Here is an 18,042-nt window from a genome sequence, read left to right as displayed (position 1 = left end):
AAATAAAAAAATTATTAATTTATTTTACAAAATTCGATTAACCATGTTAAATTTATATAAACTCATTACGATTAATAATATAATTTTAACATATATAACATTAAATTTGAATAAAAACAAATTAGATTTTAAATTTAAATACAAAACAATATATTCAATTTAAAGTTGTTAAATATTAAAACAATATGTTTTGGATAGTTTTCTATGAAATGTTATTTGAATTATAATATAAATAATTAAAGAATTCAAATAGAAAATATTAAGATATTAAAATTTATGTAAACTCTATAATTAATAAAAATTAAATTAAATTAATTTGAATTTTTTAAAAATTTAAAACTATTCTAATAAAATTATTATTTTTTATTAATTTTAATCCACATACAATTTTGATTAAAATTATCTATCAAAATAATTATTAATAGTTATAAGGACTACTTATTATCGAATAATTTAATATTAATTAAAATTTTATTTTATATTATTTTTTATAATTATGTAATATTTAAATGTGTTATTTCAATAATATTTATTTTAAAATTTTAATATTTTTTCTCAAAAATCAATTTTTATATTTTAAATTAATTTAAATAATAAATTTATTAATAGTTAAATAATAAAAATATAAAATATATATATATATATATATATATATATATATATATATATATATATATATTATATAAATTACATGTAATTTGCTCTCTCTCTTATCACTTTTATTTCATTATTATATTTTATTTTTTACAAATACATATAATTTTGTAATAATTTTCAATAATTAAGCAAAAATTAAAGTAATTTTAAATTATATTTTATTTAATAAATGAAAAAAATAGTATTTCTAAGAAATGCAATCTAATGTTATAAAAAATAAAAAAAAATTAAATAGATAAAAATTATATATGTTACAATCATATTATATATTATAATATAATAAGTATTTTTTTGATTGTAAAAATATGTGATCTTTACATTATTTTTTATTAATTAAAATAAAATACAATATATTATTATGAAATTTAATATATAATATAAATATATATAGATTATAATATCACACTTTAAATTAATTAATAAATAGTATATTAATAAATATTAAATTTAAAATTTTTATTAATATATAAAATAAAATCTATAAAAAATTAAAATAAAGTATAGCTTAATTTTAGTATATTAAATACTTTCATAAATATAAAATTTATCACTGTCATCCCATTTCATTTTTTTATTATTTTTTAATTAATTATATTTTATTGGATAAAATAATTTAAAATATAAAATTTTAGCACTTCTGATATTTATAAATATTTTATTTTTAAATTAAAATTTGCATCAATATTACATAAAATATCTACAAAATTAAATTAATCTAATAATAAAAAAAATTCATAAAACCAAAAGGAAAATTTATATAGTATATAACACACAATATCATGAATTTATATTTTAATTGAATTTTGCTAATTATTATTTTATGGGAATTCAATCACATTTAAATAAATAATAATTATCTGATATTAAATTTATTATTTAATAATAGTTGTAATTTAATATATTAAAAAATTTAATTTTAGATAGTATAAAAATTACTCAATTTAAAATTAAAATCTATTTTTTTTAAAGAAAAAGTTCATTTCGCATCAAATTAAAAGCTTTCATTTTTTTTAGACGATTTAATTTTTTTTAACAATTTTAATTATAATAAAAAATTAACTAAAATAATTTACATATAAATTTAATTATAATATTTTTAAACGCAAATTTATAATTATAATTGAATTAAAAATTATAATAAAATTATATCCATTAAGAAATTTAAAGTTAAAATAAAAAAATTCATATAATTAAAATAAATTTATAATTTAAATTTGTAAAATAAAAATAATAAAAATTTTATCGATTAATTTGATGAAGTTTAAATTTAAATAAAAAACTCTCTTAATCAAATATAATTTAAATGTTAAAAGATATTCTCAATTAATTTGAAATTAAATAGAATATTAATATAATTAAATTAAAATTTTTTAAATAATAAAAATATTATAATTATCAAATATTAGTAGGAGTATTTTGAAAAATCTCATTATTTTCAATCTTCCTACTTTTTAATATATATATATATATATAATATAGATAAAGAAATCATAATTCAACATAAAAAATATCGACTTATATCTAAGTAACACACAGAAAAAGCAACGTATATTTTCTGTTTTTTTCTTTTTTCCTCTATTTAAAATTAAAAATTCAGTTAATTTATTTTTAATAATTTTTTATTTAAAATAAAGGAATTCGATTTTTTAAATTAAAAAATATTTATTTTAAAAAAATTTTAAAAAAAATTATTTAAATTTTTTATTTCAAAATAAATCTTATCTGAATGAAGTGGAAGACGATAAGCTTTTATTCCAAAATAATCGAAAGCACAATTTCAATCCATCTGTATTAAGTGTGATTTAATTTATTTATTTATATATATATATATATATATATATATATATATATATTTGAAAAATCCCTTCAAAAATCTTATTTTAATAGAAATTATGACGAATCAAATATTTTTAAGTATTTTGAAAAAATTTTAATAAAATGAATTTGAATAATTGAGTTAAATATAAAATTAAATATAAAAATTGATATTTCTAATGGTTTCGGATTGAATTTTTTTTATAAGATATCAATTATTTAAATTTATTTGTATAAATAATTAATTTAATATAAAATATATGTTTTATAATAATATTTACAAAATTTGTTATATGTTTTCATTTAAAAATTATATTTTTAAATAAAAAATATTTTTATACAAATTATTAATTAAAATATATAAAAAAAATTTTATTTAAATAATAATAATTGAATTTATAATGAATTTGAATAATTTAAAATATTTTTTTTTATTGAATTTAAGATGGATTCGAATAGAATTATTTTTTAGTGAGTATTTTACTCATACACATTCAAGAAGGAGAAAAATTGCTATTACTACTTAATTTATGTTAGATATGGAATTGGACAGGCCAGTAACATTCAAGAGAGAGAGTGTTAATATGGAGGAAAGTAAAAGGAAAAAGAGGAAGAAAGTGAGGTTTTTTTGAAGGGTGTTTTTAACATTTAAAATATTTTTATTTTATTTTTAAAATATTTTAGAACAGAAAACTTTCAATTTGAACATAATAAAATTTAAAAACTAAAATATAATTTATCCGATCTCAAATTTAATTTGAATGTATTTCCTGAAAACCTTACATTCTATTTTCTAATGCGGCTTGCAGCATGGAACTACACGATTCGGTCCATGAAAAATTCTAAAATTCAAGCCATACAGTCAAGATAGCAAATGAACAAGTTGCTGAATTAATTAAAATGTCGGCTTTTTGCAGTATTTACAATTAATCCACTTCTCAACGAAATTCCCTCATAATTGAACCCTCTGATCCATTTTTCATGATGTTGTGTATGTGTAACTTCAGCAAGAGCAGCAAGTGATGAAATTGTAAGAATTCAGAGACAATCATTTGCCATTCTAGCCCAAAAGTGCTCCGAATAATTCCTGGAAGGAGAAGACTTGAAAAATTTTATAAAAGGACCAGGAAATTCACTTCCTTAACAATGTAAACTAGACTACTCCCACTTTGATTGATGTTACTCACCACTGATTCTCCAAATCAGAGGTAAAGACATCAAAGTATTACAGCTTCCAATTCAGAGCAATCCTTCACGGCTGAGCCAAAAGCTGCCTATCTGAAAGAAGATCCAGTGAATTCATATCCCCTCTGCTCCTTCTTTAAGACATTTGGCATCCATCTTGTTCTCAAAGAATCTGGGAATTCATGGCTTCCACTATCTTATTCTCAAATAATTCAGGAGAGACCGAATCAGAAAATTCAGAAAATTCACTATCAGGATAGAATAATGATTGCAAATGAATGTTCCAAGGGTTGTATTAACATCCTTCCAGATCTGCTCATACTACAGAACCGCACTTGTTACAGTTGATCACTTTCAACTGAGTTTACATAGAAATTGAAAAGAATTAAGCAAATAAATCTCCAGTGTCAAACTATCAAAAGAAGAACACTGGAGAGTTTAAAAGTTAATTGTGTATTGAAGTTGAATGGATTGCTTGCCAGTAAAGTTGAAATTTCATACCTTCTTAACGATGGAAAAGGGTACTGCATTGAAGATTTATCATCTTTGCTCCTTCCTCAAACAGATAAAACTTCTTCTTTCCAGCACAACCAAATGACCAATGACAAAGCAGGTTCTTTCAAAAGCAAAGTCTTGTAAGTATTCCCTGCAGACCATCTGTCGCGGTATGCACATAGAATCAGAACTGTAAGTTATTAAATTTGAAAGATAAAATGAAGACACAATAGAATAACCTATGGATAAAAGTATTTATTTAGAAAAATTACGTGATTTTATTAAAATACAATGAAGGGATGAAGTGAAGAAAGTCCTAACCTGTGAAGGCAGAGGATCCTTCTTCTTATAATAAATACCGGCCCTCCCTTTGAATATCATTTCCATTTATCTGGATATTTGGGATGTGAGAAATGTTGGGCCAATCTGCAGCCATATCATGTGCGCATCTTTCAGACAAATGGGGGCAACGGGTAACACTCAACTTGTGTAAAGTGGTGATTTGACGCATTCCTCTTGGTAGCGATTTCAATTTAGAGCAGTAGTGGATATTTAAATTTTCGAGTGCTGTGAGGTTGCCTATCCAGTTAGGCAAAGCCCTCAAATTAGAACATTCGTGGATAGAGAGACGTTGCAAGGTGGTAACATATTGAAGCTCCCTTGGTAGAGACACCAGATTTGAAAGATTATAGAGAGAGAGATCTCGAAGACTAACAAGATATCTCCATTTGAATATGCCACGCTCATCCTCATCACTAATTTCCATGCAGTAGCTAAGAAATAGTTTCTCAAGGAAGCTGAGGTTCTGCATCCACTCTCCAGGTAGAGATGCTAGATTCTCAATACCCTGTAACCACAGAGTCTTTAATTTGGAAAAAGGAGAAGTAACTGAAGAAGAGGTTGATGGTACTGCAGAAGCCGTTGCAGACATCTGCAATGTATAATGCAATGGTCTTATGTGGGCATAGGAAAGATGAAGCTCCATGTCTAGTGATGGAAACATTGGCATCAAAGTGAGGTTAGGGCAATTCGCGATGGTTAATTTAGAAAGACAAGGAAATTGAGGCACCATCTTTGCTTCCATACGTGTTCTCCACCACCTTTTCACATTAGGGCAAACATCGAGTTTAAGAATCTTTAGAGATGGAAAGAATGTTGCTGCTGATGTAGATAAAGAAGAGAATAAATTATATTCATCGGATATGTACTCCAGAGAATCGAAATAGCTAAGATTGAGAATTTCCAGATAAGGCAGATTGTCCAATGGCGGCAAATGCTCACATTTCGGACATTTATATAAAGTAATATTGACGAGATTTGTGATAGAAGAAAGCCAATTTGAAAACCTCACACCTTCATAGCACACAACGTTCAATTCTTTCAAGTTCGGGTGAGGGTGTAGGTTATCCAACAACAACTCACTATTTCCACTATTGCTATCTCCTCTGCCATCCCACCTTAATCTTAAGCACTGAAGGTGTTTCTTTTCCTTGAAATTTACTAGGCTGGACTCCAAAGCTGCATTTTTCACATTTTCTAGTCCTTTAATGGAGATTTCACCTCTTAGCCGGTTTAAGCTTTCAACTCATTCAATGAGGAACATCTCCTTCCTTGATCACTTCCCACAACAAAAGTTGACAAAGTCTGCAGATTTGTTAATCTCCCCAACCCCAATGGCATGAATTCAAGCCTACTACAACCAATATTAATAAGTTGTCTGAGACAAATCAATCTCCTCATGTCTGTAGGTAATTCTTTAAGACCCCAACATTCCCAGAGTATTAGAGTTTGCAAATTATACAAGCTGCAAATGCAGTTTGGAAGTGAACTGATTTTAGAACTAGAAAATTCAAGATACCTCAGGTATTTCAACTTTCCAATTGAATCTGGCAATCCATAGATATTCCTTCCAAAACTCAAAGCACGTATGCTCCTACAATTTGAAAAGATACTATCTAAATTCAACCTTAATCCATCACAAAAACATGGACAAAACAGTGTCCTCAATCCTTTATTTTTTAGCTGCCTGAAGCATTCCTCAAAAGACAAATTTCCAGAAAACACATGTTGGACTCTATCAGGAAATTTAGTATTATCATTAGCTACAAAACAACTATCCCCTGCTATTGACTGTGCAAGGTCATGGATAAGGTCATGCATTTTATAACAATAATTATACTCTTGGAAAAATGACCTAAATAACAATTCATTGAAGTATCCTTCCCCAATCTCCTCTGCATTTTCATTTTCATTTTGACCCCGAGACTGAACATAGCCTTGTGCCATCCACAACTGAATTAATCTATCCTTACGAAACTCATAGTCTTTTGGAAACATTGTGCAGTATGCAAAACACTGCTTTAAATGGTACGGTAAGACATCATAACTCAATTTCAACACTTGACTAATATCACCATCACTCTCGAAGACCTTCCACAACTCATTTTCTAGGACAGACAACCATTCACTTTCACTACTTCTTAGTTGCATTATGCCTCCTATAGCTCTAATTGCAAGTGGAACTCCTTTGCACTTCTTTGCAATTTCTTTCCCAATTTCTATTAGATTTGAATTCACTCTTCCTGTTCCCTCTCTAAATGCTAGCTTCTCAAATAGATCCCATGATTGATCTTCTGTTAGACCCTGTAAAGCATACGGAGAGTCTACACCCATAGCTAAAGCAACCCTCTTACTGCGAGTAGTTACTAAAATTCTACTCCCTATGGCACCAACCATCAAATATTTCCTCAATTGACTCCAAATCCTATTGTTCACGTTCCACACATCATCCAACACCAACAAGTACTTTTTGCCTTCTAAACATTGTCTAAGGCGAATTTGTAACCGTTCCAAAGACAAGTTGGGCACTTCATTATTGCCTGCACTTTTAAGGATGAGTTTAACCAGTGTTTCAACATTTGACTCCTCAGAAACACATACCCATAACTTCAAATCAAAATAATTCACTACTTTCTCATCATTAAACACTAATTGGGCAAGTGCAGTCTTTCCTAAGCCACCAAACCCTACAATTGCAACTACAGAAATATTGCTTTGATTGACTGACACATCAATGATTCTATGATCTTCTCCTTATCTTCATCTCTTCCTATAATTTCTGATTTCAATACAAAGGAGTCTGTCTCCCTCCAACTATTATTAATCCCCATACATACTCCAACTTCCTTCCTAATTATAAAGCCAAAGTCAGATATTTCTTTGGCGATTTCATCTAGCCTCTCTCTAATATCTTTAATATTATGACCCATCTTGAAACGAAATGCAATTTGATTTGAGGAAGAAAAGAAGTCGCATACCTTCCTAACCATTCTTCCCTCACCTTCAACCTTCCTTCTCAAACCTTCAGTTGCTACATCATCGAACAAGTCATCTGCATCATAGACAACCTCTCTAAGCCTCCTTACCCAGTTCTTTACTGCAAGGCTCTCCTCTTGCTTCTCCTCAGCATCCACAAGTATTGCTTTGATGGTGGAGAGAGTAATTTGAAGCTTCCTAAGATCCTTTTTGAAGCCATGCACCAAAGTAACTTCTTCAGAAGCAATTGAGGCCAACTTTGTTAGTAAGTTTTCTGCAATGCTGAATGGGATTTGTTCAGCCATCTATAGAAGGATAACGACTGAAAATTGGGCAAGATGAAAACAAAGAAAGTAAAGGGAAAACTTGTGGATTTGTGAGAGATGACCCATCCATAATTAATGAGCCAATATATAAGGTGTCGAAGAGAGCATTACATTCACTAAGGAGAAGAAGCAAAGTAGGTTTCCCCAGTTTTTATGCAAAACAAAAGGTAGAAGCAATGAATAAGATCAATAGAGCATTACATTCTCTAAGGAGAAGAAGCAAAATAGGTTTTCCCACTTTTTTTGCAAAACAAAAGGTAGAAGCAATGAATATGTAGAAAAAAGTTATCCTTTGCCTATCTGTGGAGTTATTTCCTAGAGAAACTAATTATTAAACTAAAATTAAGTAATGTTATAAGTTCTTAGACAATTTTTCTTCCTTAATTTCAAGAAGCATTTGATACGATTTGTGTTATAAGATCATGGAATTTTTTATCTTAATTATTTATTAGTGAGACTCAAAATTCAAAATATCATAGGCTTGAAGATGATTCCAATATCCCTTACCTAAAACTTATTAGCATTTCATATTCTAAGATGTGCAAGATATTTTATCTTTTAATAAAAGAGATAACACATATAAGAAGCAACCTATAGTTTGTTCTTTCTTTTCTTTTCTTTTCTTTTATTTTCTTTTCTAGGTGGGATTGGGATGAGTTGGTGGGCAAGAATACCAAGGTGCTTTTATTCCATTATAAAAGGAAAGAACGTATTAGAAAAAAATTAGTCGTTTATCCGTGCTTTGTGTGTGGATATTACAATATTTTAATTATTAGTATCTAAAATAATATAAAATTATTTTATAAAATAATATATTTTTTTATAAATTCACTCTGATTATTAAAAGTAGTAAAATATTTTTTTTTATATTTAGATTTTAAATTTTAAATTATTAATTTATACTATAATATATTATTTTATCTATTGAAATTCAAAATAGTATAAAAAAAATATTAGTTAAATATGCCATCTATATTATAAAACAAAGCAAATAGCCGTAGAAAATAATTAGAAATCCAATAAATAGGTATGATTTCTAATTTTAGAATAAAAATTTTAAATATTAATTAAGTACAAAATTATATATCAACAAATTTTACTGTATCAAATAAATTAAAAATTTTAGTACTTACGGTATGTATTATTAATTTTCAATAATAGATTTTATTTAAACAACCTTTCAATTTTTAATAACAGATTTTATTTAAACAATCTTTCATTATCACTTTGTGAAAAATCATATTATATTTTTAAGAAAATAAAATTTATTAAATTTTAATAGTGATGGATAGCGATCCGTGCCGGTGATAAAGGATTGAAAATTATTTGAATAAAAAAATTATAACATTTAAATAACTCTCATCTAACTTTTATCTATTCTAAATGATTAAATTGGTTAGAATAAATTGTGCAGCTATATATCTCATGCCAAGAGAATAATAATAATAAAAATTTTTAAAATAATTTGAAAATAAAGAATGATAGAATTATGTGGAGAATTAAGATTGTTCTAGTGAGTTTTACGTTCGATAGATGTATGAAGGTTCCATTTTTGTAGAAAATGGAAAGATTAAAAGTATCACAATTATTAATATAATAAATTTTAATAATTTGACTGTTAAAAATTTATAATTTTGATTGTATTAAAAACAGTATTTTACTTTTTATTATATTTTATTTTTTAATAAATTATTTCAATAGAATAAAGTTTTAGCTTGATAATATTTTATGCTGTTAATTTTATTAATTTTTGAATTGTTTTATGTTTTATCATAATTAATATTTTTTATAATAATTTTACTTAATTATATATATTTATTTTATATAATTATTGACATCACATCAATAAAAATATATAACATTTATTAATTAGATTATAATAGATATAATTTTAAAAAATTATCAAATTAATAAATTAATACTATTGTGAGATAGTAAAAAACTTTTTCATAATATTTTATAATATATTTGTATTCACAATAATAATAAAAAATTCATAATATTTTGTTATGGACTTATATATATATTTATATATTTTTTTTACAGTGATTTATTTTATTGTCTAAATATCTTTATATATATATATAGTTACCCCATTTTTATAAATATATTTTTAATATTTTATTTATTATTGAAATAAAAATGTATTTTTAATAATAAAATACAATAAAAATTTTATTATAATATAATAAAATATTATATTAAAAATAGTAGAAAATTAAATTAATAAAAGAGAAAAAGTCACAGATGAATAGTGATGATAAAAATAATAAGTTTTATTTAATATATATATATATATATATATATATTCATTATTATTTTATATAAAAATAAAATTAAAAATATTAAAGAATTATAAATTATATCGTATGATATAAGTAATCTCACATATTAAAATAATTTATTTTATTGTGATTAATATATTATATTAAAAAAGCTATAAAAAATTAAAAAATTAAAAAATTACACGCTAATAGTAATGATAAAAATTAAAAAATTATATATTAATAATAACGATAAAATTTTAAAAGTTAATCATATATAAATTATAATAATAAAAATAATATATTATATTTATTATAAATATATTAATTAATAATATTGTTAAATATAAAAAATAATTTAAAAATAAAAATAAAATATATTAAATGTGTTATTCGATACAAATAGACAATTTTCATGATGACCTCGGCATATGCCACGTATCAATCCCTTTTAACTTATCTTAGATCTTAACTTATTTTAGATCCCAGTATATTATATATATATATATAAAGATATATAGATAAAGATATGAATTGAGGTGGAGGCAAACTGTTGAGAGGCGCATGAGAGCTGCTGATTTTGAATGAAAGTATATTAGTATTAGGCATTAAATTGGACGCTGATATTGCAATGGACTGAGACAGAATCTTGATTATTGGTTCAAGGAAAGGATGAGCTTCTGAAACTCATAATCAATGGAGCATTGAATTTAAAGGGACAACTTGTAAATGATTATATTTAGAGGTGTAAAGAAAATACAATACATTAAAAAAGAAAATCTGAAATTTACACTTCATTGGCACATCTAAACATTAGCTAAACCAAGCCTTCAGAATTGAACTTCTAGCCAGCTAGATGACATCTAGCCAATGAACGAGCAGCTGAATTAAAATGTTCAGCTTTGGCTCTACAGAATCTCCATGAAATTCCCTCATAATGAATGCATGTGTAACTTCAGCAAGACTAGCAAGTGATGAAATGGTAAGAATTCAGGGACAACCATCTCCCTTCCTAGTTCCAGGATCTGTTGATTGCCTACAAGGATTAGCACATGGATAGAGAGAGTATAAGCTTTCTGCTTTCTCATTGGTAGTTGCCACAAGTGAAATAGCTCACTACTTTTTATGGATGCTCACTAATGAAGACACTTGTGAAAAGAACAAGAAAAGAGCAGCTCTTAGATTTGCAACCTTAAACGATGTCTGTCCACTCAATGAAAGATTAAAACCGTTAAGGATTCTTCCTCCCACACAACCAATGCATATTCTTTCAAAGCGAACTGAATTTGTAAGTATCATTACCATCTTCACCTGTAAATCTGTCAAAGAGTATTAGTAGAGACCAAACCAGAAGATGCTTTGATAACTTTCAAAACATTCAAATTATTATAAAACAACAAATTAAACATGAGATCCAACCTTTGCTTAAAATCAATTGCATGCTTGGTAGCCTGCAAGGATTAACACATGAACATATTGCAATTAAATTCAGAAAATTCACTATCAGGATAGAACAATGATTGCAAATATACCAGGTATTAAAATCCTTCCAACCCTGCTTATATCACAGAACCACACTTGTTGACTCTTGAAAGATACCAGTCCTTGAGGCTCCAGGATCTGCTGCTCTGATCCTAGACCTTGCTTTGAGTGGCTTGCTTCTCCATTCTCAAAGGAGTAGCGACGATGCAACGTAAGTTGCAGAGCAATTGACTTTTAGATAGAGAATGCAAATTCCCATTGCTTCCAAAAATGCAAAATTAATTCAAATGTCTATTCAAGAGTTAATTCACCTGTCATCATAAGAGCCATTCTAAAATTTGAAAAAGGTTGGCGGTATATAAGAGCAACATATATTACAGCATCTCTGCATATAGAATCAGAAAAGCAAGTTAACTTAAATTAAGGTGAAGACAGAATGGAGTAGCCTACTGGATAGAAGTATTTGTTTGAAAAAATTAGGTGATTTCATTTAAAATAATATATATATATATATATATATATATATATATATATATAAAAAAAAACAGAAGGGATGAAGCGAAGAAATTCCTAACCTGTGAAAGCAGAGGATCCTTCTTCTTACAGTAAATACCGGCCCTCCTTTTGAATATCATTTCCATTTATGCGGATATTTGGGATGTGAGAAATGTTGGGCCAATCTGCAGCCGTATCGTGTCCGCATCTTTCAGACAAATGGGCGCAACGGCGAACACTAAATTGTTGTAAAGTAGTTATTTGATGCATTCCTCTTGGTACCGATTCCAGTTTAGGGCAGCCATCGATATGTAGATTTTCGAGTGCTGTGAGGTTGCCTATCCAGTCAGGCAAAGCCCTCAAATTAGAACAGTCGTAGATAGTGAGACGTTGCAAGGTGGTAACATATTGAAGCTCCCTTGGTAGAGACACCAGATTTGAAAGATTATAGAGAGAGAGATCTCGGAGACTAACAAGATATCTCCATTTGAATATGCCACGCTCATCCTCATCACTAATTTCCATGCAGTTGCTAAGAAATAGTTCCTCAAGGAAGCTGAGGTTCTGCATCCACTCTCCAGGTAGAGATGCTAGATTCTCAAAACCCTGTAACCACAAAGTCTTTAATTTGGAAAAAGGAGAAGTAACTAAAGAAGAGGTTGATGGTACTCCAGAAGCCGTTGCAGACATCTGCAATGTATAATGCAATGGTCTTATGTGGGCATAGGCAAGATGAAGCTCCATGTCTAGTGATGGAAACGTTGGCATCACAGTCAGGTTACGGCAATTCGCGATGGTTAATTTAGAAAGACAAGGAAATTGAGGCACCATCTTTGCTTCCATACATGTTCTCCACCACCCTTTCAAATTAGGGCAAACTTCGAGTTTAAGAATCTTTAGAGATGGAAAGAATGTTATTGTTGATGCAGATAAAGAAGAGAATAAATTATCTTCATCTGATATGTACTCCAGAGAATCGAAATAGCTAAGATTGAGAATTTCCAGATAAGGAAGATTGTCCAATGGCGGCAAATGCTCACATTTTGGACATTTATATAAAGTAATATTGACGAGATTTCTGATAGAAGAAAGCCAATTTGAAAACCTCACACCTTTATAGCACACAACATTCAATTCTTTCAAGTTCGGGTGAGGGTGTAGGTTATCCAACAACAACTCACTATTCCCACTATTGCTATCTCCCTTGCCAACCCACCTTAATCTTAAGCAGAGAAGGTATTTCTTTTCCTTGAGATTTACTCGGCTGGACTCCAAAGCTGCATTTTTCACATTTTCTAGTCCTTTAATGGAGATTTCACCTCGTAGCCGGTTTAAGCTATTCAACTCATTCAATGAGGAACATCTCCTTCCTTGATCACTTCCCACAACAAAAGTTGACAAAGTCTGCAGATTTGTCAATCTCCCCAACCCCAATGGCATGAATTCAAGGCTACTACAACCCTTATTAATAAGTTGTCCGAGACAAATCAATTTCCTCATGTCTGTAGGTAATTCTTTAAGAACCCGACATTCCCAGAGTATTAGAGTTTGCAAATTATACAAGCTGCAAATGCAGTTTGGAAGTGAACTGATTTTAGTATTTCTAAACAATTCAAGGTACCTCAGGTGTTTCAACTTTCCAATTGAATCTGGCAATCCATTGATATCACTTTCAAATCTCAAAGCACGTATGCTCCTACAATTTAAAAAAATATTATCTAAATTCAAGCTCAATCCATCACCAAAATATGGATAATACAGTGTCCTCAGTCCTTTATTTGTTAGCTGCCTGAAGCATTCCTCAAAAGACAAATTTTCAGAGAACACATGTTGGACTCTATCAGGAATATGTTTAGTATTATCACCAACTGCAAAACAACTATCCCCTGCTATTGACTGTGCAAGGTCATGGATAAGGTCATGCATTTTATAACAATACTCATCCTTTTGGAAAAATGACCTAAATAACAATTCATTGAAGTATCCTTCCCCAATCTCCTCTGCATTTTCATTTTCACTTTGACCCTGAGACTGAACATAGCCTTGTGCCATCCACAACTGAATTAATCTATCCTTACCAAAATGATAATCTTTTGGAAACATTGCGCAGTATGCAAAACACTGCTTTAAATGGTACGGTAAGACATCATAACTCAATTTCAACACTTGACTAATATCACCATCACTCTCGAAGACCTTCCACAACTCATTTTCTAGGACAGACAACCATTCACTTTCACTACTTCTTAGTTGCATTATGCCTCCTAAAGCTTTAATTGCAAGTGGAACTCCTTTGCATTTCTTTGCCATTTCTTTTCCAATTTCTATTAGATTTGAATTCACTCTTCCTGTTCCCTCTCTAAATGTTAGCTTCTCAAATAGCTCCCATGATTGATCTTCAGTAAGACCCTGTAAAGCATATGGAGAGTCTACACCCATAGCTAAAGCAACCCTCTTACTACGACTAGTTACTAAAATTCTACTCCCAATGGCACCAACCATCAAATATTTCCTCAAGTGACTCCAAATCCTATTGTTTACATTCCACACATCATCCAACACCAACAAGTACTTTTTGCCTTCTAAACATTGTCTAAGGCGAATCTGTAACTGTTCCAAAGACAAGTTGGGCACTTCATTATTGCTTGCACTTTTAAGGATGAGTTTAACTAGTGTTTCAACATTTGACTCCTCAGAGACACATACCCATAGCTTCAAATCAAAATAATTTACCACTTTCTCATCATTAAACACTAATTGGGCAAGTGCAGTCTTTCCTAAGCCACCAAACCCAACAATCACAACTACAGAAATATTGGTTTGATTGACTGGACACATCAATGATTCTATGATCCTCTCCTTATCATCATCTCTTCCTATAATTTCTGATTTCAATACAAAGGAGTCCGTCTCCCTCCAACTATTCTTTATTCCCATAGTTACTCCAACTTCCTTCCTAATTATAAAGCCAAAGTCGGACATTTCTTTGGCCACTTCATCTAACCTCTCTCTAATATCTTTAATTCTATGACCCATCTTGAAACGAAATGCAATTTGATTTGAGGAAGAAAAGAAGTCGCATACCTTCCTAACCATTCTTCCCTCACCTTCAACCTTCCTTCTCAAACCTTCAGTTGCAACATCATCGAACAAGTCATCTGCATCATAGACAACCTCTCTAAGCCTCCTTACCCAGTTCTTCACTGCAAGGCTCTCCTCTTGCTTCTCCTCAGCATCCACAAGTATTGCTTTGATGGTGGAGAGAGTAGTTTGAAGCTTCCTAAGATCCTTTTTGAAGCCATGCACCAAACTAACTTCTTCAGAAGCAATTGAGGCCAACTTTGTTAGTAAGTTTTCTGCAATGCTGAATGGGATTTGTTCAGCCATCGATAGAAAGAAAAAAACTGAAAATGGGCAAGATGAAAATGAAGAAATTAAAGGAAAATTTCAGGATTTGTGAGAGATGATGCAGTCCATAATTAATGACCCAATATATAAAAGGTGTGGAAGAAAGCATTACTTTCTCCAAGTAGAAAAGCAGAGTCTTTTGATTCCTTAAGGTAGAAGCAATCAATAATATATACAAGTTATGCTTTGCCTATTGGAGTAATGACACGTGTACCATGATTTATACTTATCAACATAATCATAGAGTTGATATAATTTTAAAATAAAATTAATTTAATATAATTTAGAAATTATAAAAATTATAGTCGATAAACTTTATGACATTTTTTAATTTAATTTAAATAAAAAGTCAATTAAATTTAAGAAATAAAATAATCTATCTAATATAAAAATAACAAAATATTTATATAAATTTGAGTGTAGTTCTTCAGACATTTAATTATATTATAAAATTATAGAAATAAATTAATATTTAATTAAATAATTTATCTTTCAATTTATACATTGTGAAAGTTTAATTCACAATAAATAGTGCTAAATTTAATAATATTATAAATTTTTATTTTTAAATAACTTTATACGTAAGAGTCAATTAATTTAAAATAAAAAAAGTATTAATTTATTTTACAAAATTCGATTAACAATGTTAAATTTATATAAACTCATTTACGATTAATAATATAATTTTAATATATATATAACATTAAATTTGAATAAAAAATAAATTAGATTTTAAATTTAAATACAAAACAATATATTCAATTTAAAGTTGTTAAATATTAAAACAATATGTTTTGGATAGTTTTCTATGAAATGTTATTTGAATTATAATAAAAATAATTAAAGAATTCAAATAGAAAATATTAAGATATTAAAATTTATGTAAACTCTGTAATTAATTTAATTAAAAAATTTAAATTAAATTAATTTGAATTTTTTTAAAATTTTAAACTATTCTAATAAAATTATTATTTTTTATTAATTTTAATTCACATAGAATTTTAGTTTAAATTATCTATCAAAATAATTATTAATAATTAGAAGAACTACTTATTATCGAATAATTTAATATTAATTAAAATTTTATTTTATATTTTTATAATTATTTAATATTTAAATGTGTTATTTCAATAATATTTATTTTAAAATTTTAACTTTTTTCTCAAAAATTAATTTTTATATTTTAAATTAATTTAAATAATAAATTTATTAATAGTTAAAAAATATAAATTATATATATAAATTATATAAATTACATGTGATTTGCTCTCTCTCTTATCACTTTTATTTCATTATCATATTTTATTTTTTAAAAATACATATAATTTTATAATAATTTTCAATAATTAAGCAAAAAAATAAAAGAATTTTTAATTATATTTTATTTAATAAATGAAAAAAAATATATTTCTAAAAATGCAATCTAATTTTTAAAAAAATAAAAATAAATTAAATAGATAAAAAAATTATATATGTTACAATCATATTATATATTATAATATAATAAATATTTTTTTGATAGTAAAAATATGTGATTTTTACATTATTTTTTATTAATTAAAATAAAATACAATATATTATTATGAAATATAATATATAATATAAATATATATAGATTATAATATCACACTTTAAATTAATTAATAAATATTAAATTTAAAATTTTTATTAATATATAAAATAAAATCTATAAAAATTAAAATAAACTATAGCTTAATTTTAGTATATTAACCAAAATAATTTAAATAATTTCATAAATATAAAAGTTATCACTGTCATCCCATTTGATTTTTTTATTATTTTTTAATTAATTATATTTTATTAGATAAAATAATTTTAAAAATAAAATTTATAAATATTTTATTTTTAAATTAAAATTTGCATTAATATTGCATAGAATATCTAAAAATTAAATTAAATATAAATATACATAAAATTAACCTAATAATAAAAAAAATTCATAAAACCAAAGAGAAAATTTATCATTTTATGAGAACTATTGAGCATCCACTATAACACAATTTATATTTTAATTAAATTTTATTAATTATTATTTTATGAAAACTCAACCACATTCAAATAAATAATAATTATTTGGTATTAAATTTATTATCTAATAATAATCATAATTTAATATATTAAAATTTTAATTTGAAATATTATAAAAATTACACAATTTAAAATTAAAATCTATTTTTTTAAAGAAAAAATTAAGTTTACATTAAATTAAAAACTTTTATTTTTTTAGATGATTTAATTTTTTTTAAAATAAAAATTAAAAATTAAAATGATAAAATTTAAAATCTTTTAAATTTATTTAAATATACTTTTCATTAGATTAGATGTGAGTTGAACGATTTAATTTATTTAACAATTTTAATTATAATAAAAAATTAACTAAAACAATTCACATATAAATTTAATTGTAATATTTTTAAACACAAATCTATAATTATAATTAAATTAAAAATCATAATAAAATTATATCCATTAAGAAATTTAAAATTTAAAATTAAAATAAAAAAATTCATATGGTTAAAATAATTTTTTAATTTATAATTTAAATTTGTAAAATAAAAATAATAAAAGTCTTATCGATT

At 26.4% G+C, this 18,042-nt stretch overlaps 2 protein-coding genes across 5 annotated transcripts; both read right to left on the bottom strand.

Moving 5' to 3' along the window:
- Positions 1–3,340: 3,340 nt before the first annotated feature.
- LOC122721206 (putative disease resistance protein RGA3) lies at positions 3,341–15,512 on the bottom strand. Of its 4 annotated transcripts, XM_043960589.1 has the most exons (5): positions 12,115–15,512; positions 11,851–11,924; positions 11,477–11,800; positions 3,660–3,853; positions 3,341–3,559 (listed from the first exon to the last, which is right to left on the bottom strand). In XM_043960589.1, the coding sequence occupies exon 1, from the start codon at positions 15,419–15,421 to the stop codon at positions 12,140–12,142; it is 3,282 nt and encodes a 1,093-aa protein (XP_043816524.1). In that variant the 5' UTR covers positions 15,422–15,512; the 3' UTR covers positions 3,341–3,559; positions 3,660–3,853; positions 11,477–11,800; positions 11,851–11,924; positions 12,115–12,139. The 4 variants fall into 4 exon arrangements, with proteins under 4 accessions (XP_043816524.1, XP_043816525.1, XP_043816526.1 ...); XM_043960590.1 differs by having other exon boundaries at positions 3,341–3,853; XM_043960592.1 differs by lacking the exons at positions 3,341–3,559; positions 3,660–3,853 and having other exon boundaries at positions 11,423–11,508; positions 11,590–11,800.
- Positions 3,821–7,772, bottom strand: LOC110624358 (putative disease resistance protein RGA4). Its single transcript, XM_043960747.1, has 4 exons — positions 7,325–7,772; positions 5,772–7,178; positions 4,512–5,670; positions 3,821–3,905 (listed from the first exon to the last, which is right to left on the bottom strand). The coding sequence occupies exons 1-4, from the start codon at positions 7,770–7,772 to the stop codon at positions 3,821–3,823; spliced, it is 3,099 nt and encodes a 1,032-aa protein (XP_043816682.1).
- Positions 15,513–18,042: the final 2,530 nt, after the last annotated feature.

This window comes from Manihot esculenta, chromosome 10 (assembly GCF_001659605.2).
Source record: "Manihot esculenta cultivar AM560-2 chromosome 10, M.esculenta_v8, whole genome shotgun sequence".
Classification (NCBI taxonomy): domain Eukaryota; kingdom Viridiplantae; phylum Streptophyta; class Magnoliopsida; order Malpighiales; family Euphorbiaceae; genus Manihot; species Manihot esculenta.
Note: the sequence above shows the minus strand (reverse complement) of the source record. Positions and strands in the feature narration are given on the sequence as shown.

Bases quoted from the DNA above. Each gene is read 5' to 3' on its own strand.
- LOC110624358 (XM_043960747.1), bottom strand. From the start codon at position 7,772: ATGGCTGAACAAATCCCATTCAGCATTGCAGAAAACTTACTAACAAAG. The intron at 5,671-5,771 runs GTGATCAAGGAA...TGAAAAATGCAG, and splicing joins GTCAACTTTTGTTGTGGGAA to CTTTGGAGTCCAGCCTAGTA. The intron at 3,906-4,511 runs GTATTTATTATA...CTATCCTGATAG, and splicing joins GATATTCAAAGGGAGGGCCG to TGAATTTTCTGAATTTTCTG.
- LOC122721206 (XM_043960590.1), bottom strand. From the start codon at position 15,421: ATGGCTGAACAAATCCCATTCAGCATTGCAGAAAACTTACTAACAAAG.